Source organism: Copadichromis virginalis, linkage group LG6, assembly GCF_057382275.1.
Source record: "Copadichromis virginalis isolate Kocher_CV1m ecotype Utaka linkage group LG6, C_Virginalis_male_GT1.1, whole genome shotgun sequence".
Lineage (NCBI taxonomy): Eukaryota > Metazoa > Chordata > Actinopteri > Cichliformes > Cichlidae > Copadichromis > Copadichromis virginalis.
In genome coordinates this window covers 40,340,692-40,348,061 of record NC_140623.1, presented here as the reverse complement: position 1 = coordinate 40,348,061, position 7,370 = coordinate 40,340,692, and the positions used below count along the sequence as shown (strand labels likewise).

General features: G+C 37.4%; 1 protein-coding gene across 1 annotated transcript; it reads right to left on the bottom strand.

Moving 5' to 3' along the window:
* Nucleotides 1-875: 875 nt before the first annotated feature.
* Nucleotides 876-3,421, bottom strand: LOC146708495 (aly/REF export factor 2-like). Its single transcript, XM_085460421.1, has 6 exons — nucleotides 3,116-3,421; nucleotides 2,188-2,361; nucleotides 1,960-2,107; nucleotides 1,780-1,846; nucleotides 1,316-1,499; nucleotides 876-1,210 (listed from the first exon to the last, which is right to left on the bottom strand). Exons 1-6 carry the CDS (start codon nucleotides 3,305-3,307, stop codon nucleotides 1,190-1,192), a joined length of 786 nt encoding a protein of 261 aa, XP_085316547.1. The 5' UTR covers nucleotides 3,308-3,421; the 3' UTR covers nucleotides 876-1,189.
* Nucleotides 3,422-7,370: the final 3,949 nt, after the last annotated feature.

The following is a 7,370-nucleotide window of genomic DNA, read 5'->3' as shown; positions in this document are numbered from 1 at the left end:
GACCTTCTGAATGTACCTTAAGTTGTTTATGCATTTTTTACTTGTGTTTTTGTTTAAATTTCATTTATTTGCACATTAATACAAAGGGTTTTGTTGTCCTTCTTGACAAACGTTTTCATTGGGCAGGGATAGCTCAGTAGGTAAAGTGGTCGCCCCATGATCGGAAGGTCGGCGGTTCGAATCCACTTAACGGCTACCCTGAGGTACCCCTGAGCAAGGTACCGTCCCTACACACTGCTCCCCGGGCGCCTGCTTAGTGGGCTGCCCACTGCTTCACTGAGTGAATGGGTCAAATGCAGAGAAAAAACAAGTAATTTCCCCATGGGGATCAATAAAGTATCCATTATTATTATCATTATTATTAAAACATTGCAAGGAGTTCATTTTGAAAAACCTGCACCGCCCTCCTTTGTATATTTAGTATTGCTCATTAGAGAAAAGTATTTCCTATCCAATTACTTGATTAAATAACCGAGATTACTCAATTTCTAAGATAATCGGTTGCTGCAGCCCTAATATCAATTCAGATACTGAACATATGAGAGACACCACCAAGAAGACTGAGCAAAGACAATATGAAGAGGTACAAGCAGCAAGATCAAGATGTTGATCTTGTATGAGGAAGAGTACCAGTGGTAGAGACTTCTCAGGTAATTCATTGTGTGGTGCTTTGAGAATGCACCATTACAAAGACAAACATGGTTTCAGTAGTTGGCCTGAACATGGCCAGTCAACATTTGGCACCACTGTGAGGAGTCCAAGAAGACGAGAGACGTTTTTCTAAAGATGACTCAATATCATGAATTTATGTACAAAATCCTTTGAACGTGTCCATGTGTCAAATATACAGTACTGAGTGACAGAACCAGTGTACATTAAAATGCAACTTTTTTTGTTTTTAAATTTACATTCAGAAGTCTGTCATTCAACCATGTTTATACAAAAAAAAAAAAAAAAAAAAAAAAGAGAACAAAGATTCTCATTACAGGTTTAAGGCAACAACAGTTCCTGAATCCTGATAACATGGTTTTATGGTTATAAAAAGAGAAAATTTGAAAATAACACCCAAAACAAAAAAATGGTCCATACAAAATGTCTTTAAAACACAAGGGTCTGATCCATCACATCTGATTAGCCAAAATAAAAAAAATGATAAAAGGAACGGGAGCATCATCCCATCAGAGTCCTTTTAACTGGTGTCCATCTTACACTAAGATGAAGAAAAAAAGAAGAAGAAGAAACCGATTAGAAAATTGTGTTCACAGTATTATCCAAATAATTAAGGAAACTGATTTTATGCAGCCTGATTACATACCTCAGCATTATAGGCATCCAACTGGGCATCAAGTTCCTCTGCAGAAAGCTGGGGTCTGTTTCCTCCTCCCCTCCCGCGGCCTCTAAAACCTCCACCGCCACCGCCGCCTCCACCACCACCTCCTCCTCGCCGCCTTTCAACCCTGGGCTGACCGAGCCTAGTCCGATCAAAACCTTTGTTTGAGCTGCAAACAATAAAAAGAAAGAGGGTTACTCCAGAGAACCTGTAAAAGCCTAACAAGCTCCCCCCACCCAGATAAATGGAAGAAAATTAATGGAATTTGTTGTCGATTTTGCAATAAATCACTTATCAAATCTCAAAATCCGTGTAATACATAAATTGATTTTTTTTTTTTTTTAACTGCGTAACATCGTAACCCATTTTCAATGCCTATGTCATCACATTAACCCATCAACCTTGATTTACAACCCCAGATCCTTATTTTAAAAACAAAAAAAACATACCCTTGTGTATTCTGTGTGTTCTGTGTGTCGAATTCTAAAGTGGCTTGTTGGATTTTCATAGGGCGGCCTGGCGGGAAAAAAAAATAAAAATAACAGAAGTATAAATTTAGTTAGTTACCATTAACAACACCCATGTGCACACGCCTAAACAAGAGAACAAGCATGGGAACAAATCCTCACCATCAAGCGGTACGCCGTTATAGTGCTTCATGGCTTTCAGTGCATCTGCCTTATTTACAAAGTGGACGTCTGCAGTTCCTTTACTGCGACCAGACCGATCATAGTGTATAGATGCCTTCTTCAACGCTCCGAACTCAGCAAACAGCTCCTAAAAAGTAAAATCTGGAAAATCAGTGCCATTCCTCAGCATCTGAGGTGAGCAAAATAGATCTGAGCTTAGATAATTACCCTGATATCAGAATCAGAGACACCAAAGTCCAGATTGGAAATCAGCAGCTTGCTGCCGTTTCCTCCGCCATTTCCACCACTGTTTCCTCCGCCGTTTCCACCACTGTTTCCAGCACGTCCACCAACATGCTCCTCAAACATATCGTGCTGCCATTTATCAGGCAACTCTCTGGGCTGTGGAGACAAAAAAAATTAAATACAGGCTTAGTTTGTGTTTTGTTCTAGGAAACTCAGAGTGCTACTATGATGGCTTAAAGCACTTGAATATTGAATGTCTGAAGGCTATTGAAAAATGTAATCTAATAACCAGTTTATGGTCATTACTCCCTATAAACATCACGGGAATCAGGCTAGAGGCATCATCCAGGTCTTCACAGGAGGAGTCCATTCAAAAGGGATGAGAGTCTTTCTTCAGTGCCTGAAAACACTCTTCTTTCCACAGAGGTGGTGACAGTAAGGCAGCGAGTTTCCACAGGTTGGAAAAAGCCCCATGTTAAGTATGCGGCCAAAAAAATGAAGCAAAGGCCCCACTTTGAAGCAGTTTTGTCAGGAGGCAAACAAAAAAAAAATAGTTTGGTAGACAGGATTTCGGTTCTTTTTGCTCGAGCAGGCTATAAAATGCTGACAAAGCCAAAAACAAAAGACAACAACAGCAAAAAAAACAACAACAACAAAAAAAAAAAACACTGCAGCGAGGGTAAAACATCCATATCAATCACAGCAGCCGAAGAAATACAAGAAAACAGGCACAGAAAAGTCCCTCAGAGTCCATGCTGGTTCAGCTCCTAGCTTCTCCTGTTACTGTTAACTGAACCATGCTAGTTTCCGGAAGTCCGTAATCACGTAATTACACATTTAATGACGCATTTTAAAATACATTTCCAATATTTTAACTATTTTCACAATTTCAACCGCTTTTCTTCCATACCCTCGTGTACGGCGTGGATCTGTTGTTTCGGTTGAAGTTGCTCTGTCGGCCCCGCGCCGGCCTCGACGGCCCGCCGCCTCGACCTGAGCCTCCAGCCCGGGCGAACGTTCCTCTCCCGCGGCCTCTACCTCCGCCTCCTTTCTTGCTCATCTTGATAATGTCGTCCAGAGACATGTCCATCTTATCACCCATGGCGCTGTTTAAACTTCACCGACAAAGAAGACGGACAAAGACTACCGACAAAGCGTGCAGAGGAGGCTGTTTATAAGCTACCGGCGGCGCGATGTTGAAATTGACGGAAATGACGTCAGAGGGAAGCTTCGCTGACGCAGAAGCTCCGCCTTTTGAAAAAAAAAGACACTTTAATAGTAAACGATTAATATGTAAATGAATATGTAGCATTTTCTATATTTAAAGGATAAGTGTGATATATAATATTTTTACATTTCCAAAACACAATGAAGTATCAAAACCCGTTTTGCTTGATATAAGCAGGACAGATTTAAACAGAGAATTCGGTTCAGTTATATTTACTTTTTTTTTACATAGCACCAAATCGCACCAACAGTTGCCTCAAGCACTGAGAATAAAACCTACAAAAGACAAACGTTCAATTTCTGACCATGAAAACTACAAATAATTAAAAAGTAATATTTGGCAGGGAATATCGTAAATAAAGCAGCTCAAAGCTTGTGGCCATCAAAAGATAAAAAAAAAAAAAAAGTGATTTAGGAGAAGATTTCAAGGAGGTCCCTGACTCCACAAGCCCTAACTTTTTATGGTTTGGTTGATGGCAAAAGTTTTTATTACCATGATGATGGACTTCAAAGGCCTTGTGTTGGCATCTGAGACATATTGGGTCAACATTTCTGCTTTCTAGCTCCAGACACAAAAGTTCTTTAAAAGCAATCAGTAAAATGTTTAAAGTGATTCTAAAAAATATAGGGAGCCAGTGTAGAGAAGCCAGAATCAGAAATATTTAGACAAACTGTTTTGACTCATTCTTATACAGTATTCTTCATTAAACTGTTATATGTAAGTGATAGATTTGTTTTAACTGAAATATCGCTTTGTGAATGTTTATGAAAAGTTAAATTCAAGTCAACATTTTAAAAGAAACAACAATAGTAATAAAAAGAGGTAGCGTTAATATGACAGAAGAACACAAATGAATAAGAAGTTCTTCTTCTTACCGGGATTAAACACAGCAGAAAAAAAAGGAATCAAACTTTTGAAAATTAGAAATATGTTATATTAGAAGATCCGCTCTGATGTAAATTATGATTTTTTTCTCATGCAATTTAATAGTTTGACATTTTCCAAACACAAAAAGCACCAATTTTATACATGCAAATAAAATCTGAGATTGTGTACTAGCTGCATTTTCACTGTTACTGCTGAAGTAGTTTAGTAGTACTTTGATACCACAGATAAGGAACAAAGTTTAGCAACATAGTTTCGGTAAGCTGTAACCTGTAAGCAGCACTGTCAACAGTCATAGAAAAAACAACAATGACCACCCAGAGCTGTTACTGAACTGCTTTCAAACATTGCCTGAGGATTTCAGTTGGTGGCTTTAATTTGCAGAATAATTCGCATTACACTGAGAGCCTAACCGTTTATGTGTCTGAAACCCACCTACAGGCCCACACCTTTTCCTGCATCCTCCTGACTGTTTACATGTTTCACACCACTGGTGCTTCTACAAAAACTAATATTCAGCAACAAGTGTATTTAAAAATGATGAATTTAATCAATCCAACAAACCAATAAGTGAATTAGTTTGTTGGATTAGATGTGATATTCCAGTGATTTATTAATTTAATGAAAAGTTTGTTATATTTTCTGACACTGATGTAGAAAACATGTTTGATTTACTGTAAGTTTTAAAATGATGAAATGATATTGATTGTGGACCTACGTAGAGTGATCAGGTGATCCTTCTTTTTGTGGGACTGTACAGCCTTTTTATCCCGCAGGCAGAAACCTTTCTAAAGTGTTTTTATTTCATGACTGAAGAAAACAGCAAAGATTCCTGCAGGTCAACATGTCAGTACAAAGGTCACTACAAACACACTCAGACATTGGTGGGACATGACAAAAACTATTACAAAGAAAAGCAAATGCAGCTACAATAAACCCCTAATAATTCATTCAAACTGGTAGAAGGTTATTGATTCCTTTGAGGATTTTAATGTTTGGAGTTCTGGAGAAAGCCTGGAGCTCAAAAAGATACGTGTTGTTCATTAAAATTGAAATGATTACTACACATTATGTCTTAAAAACCTTGTGGATTATTGGAATTAAAAAGAGAATACTATAGGGGACTAAATTTTAGTTTCTTTAATGCTAATTGTATTTACCTAGCAGTTTCACCCAGCTGAACAAATAAACTGCAAATTAATCCACTCAAAAACATAGAGTTAACTTGTTCATAGGGGATAATCTGATTTCTTGGGTTTTCTCAGAGATACTTTACCTTGGGTATAAGCTATCGTAATGTTCATAAATCTGATTTTAACCACATTGAATTGATTTGAATTTGATGTGTATAACTGCCACATGCAGCAAAAAGGAAACATTAGTTATGAGGTTAATGACAGTCAGTTTCCAAGCAAAATGTATACGGTGAGATCATCACCGGGCCAATTATTTGATTTTACGCTGTTTAGATTTGAGTTTACGGCTCTGTGGAACATAAAAGTGTCTGATGATTATTCTCTTCAATACATCATGTCAACCAGTTAACCTTAGAAAACTAGTCCTGTTAGCTCTCAGTGTCAGTGAGGAATACTCTTTGAGAGTTCTGGCAAAATACTTAAAGACTTTCTTTTCATTTCATTTATTTATTCATTTCACACTTGGTACAACAGATCAAACAAACCAACCACACTTTCTATCAATAAAGCACTACAACCATGTGTGAAAAGGAGCAGGAAGAAGAAAAATACTTTCTTTTCAATTGCAAGCTGTTAAAGGAACTCGTAGCAATAAAACTGACAATGAACGTGATATAAAGAAACTACCACAGCTACAAACAGGTAAGCCAAATCTTTCAAAAGGTCAGGTTTGGCCCCCGGGGACATGACATTGACATGTGTTTGTGTTTTTGCTGTATAATCAGCTATTTCCATAAACGTACTTTCATTACAAAAATGTTTTGAATAAAGACCAAATCAAATGAGGAACCTGTAAATAGAAGTTACAAGATGTTAGCCCGCTTTCTATCACGCCACATTTCTTACCTTTGATCTTGTATCTGCACTAATCTAATTAATCTGTTGATTAGAAATATAAACTACCACATCAGCGGTCCATTAACTTAGCAGCCACACCTACTAACAGTTGAAGAATAACAATAAAATCCATTCAGATCCTCTCACTCAACTCTCTCAAGCAACAATTATATATCTTCAGTCGTTGACCTTTTAGTGTGGAGTCACTGACGTTACAATCAGATCATCACTGTCCTTTTGAGTTTCACAAACCTGTCCACGGACCCATCTCTTATCTCTTATCCCACACCTCTCTGCTCTTTATCTGTTTGCAATTTATCCACTGCTGGATTCAAAAAACAGATATTGTTTAGTTTCTTTCTTTTACTTTGTTTCATGTTGGAAATTAATAAGTATATTCTTGAACAAAAATATGGTTTATAAATAAACTGTATTGACTTATTTTTAGCTTTGGTCAAATTAAATAGCAGCATCAGTTTGTTAGAGCTTCGGTAAAGCCCGACCAAACTGGACCATGAATAAAATAAGGCTTGATGAGTCGAGGAAATCACAGTATTGAAGTGAAAGCATGGAAACCAGTAAACTAATAAAATGTATTATCTTAGTATTTCTGATACAAAAGCTATACCTTCACTAGCTGAAGCAGATGGCCTCCCCTCTCTGAGCCCAAATCTGTCTGACATTTGAATTTTTACATTGCAGTTTAAAGTGATTTGCATCAACTGCTTTTTGGCAGTATTAAAAACAAGAAAAATTAAAACAACACCCTCGATAACAGCTTTGTAATGAAAATATATGGGGCTAATTTAAATGAGTGTTACTATTAGAAATATCAGGCACACAAAAATGACCACTATGACTGACAGATTTAAAAAAAAAAAAGGAAAAAAAGGAAAATTTCTGAGCCAGAAAAAGCTGGCAGACAGCTGGACGTAGCAGGGAATGTTAGCTCAGATCAGAAGACAGCTCACTTTAATGAAAACGAGCTCACAGTTCTTTGAGTTTTCAAAGTTAAAGTC

What these genes read in the sequence shown, in the direction of transcription:
- LOC146708495 (XM_085460421.1), bottom strand. Translation starts at nt 3,307, where the DNA reads ATGGGTGATAAGATGGACATGTCTCTGGACGACATTATCAAGATGAGC. An exon ending in TCTCTGATTCTGATATCAGG is followed by an intron (nt 2,108 to 2,187) that starts GTAATTATCTAA and finishes TTTACTTTTTAG; the next exon opens with GAGCTGTTTGCTGAGTTCGG. An exon ending in TAACGGCGTACCGCTTGATG is followed by an intron (nt 1,847 to 1,959) that starts GTGAGGATTTGT and finishes TTTTCCCGCCAG; the next exon opens with GCCGCCCTATGAAAATCCAA.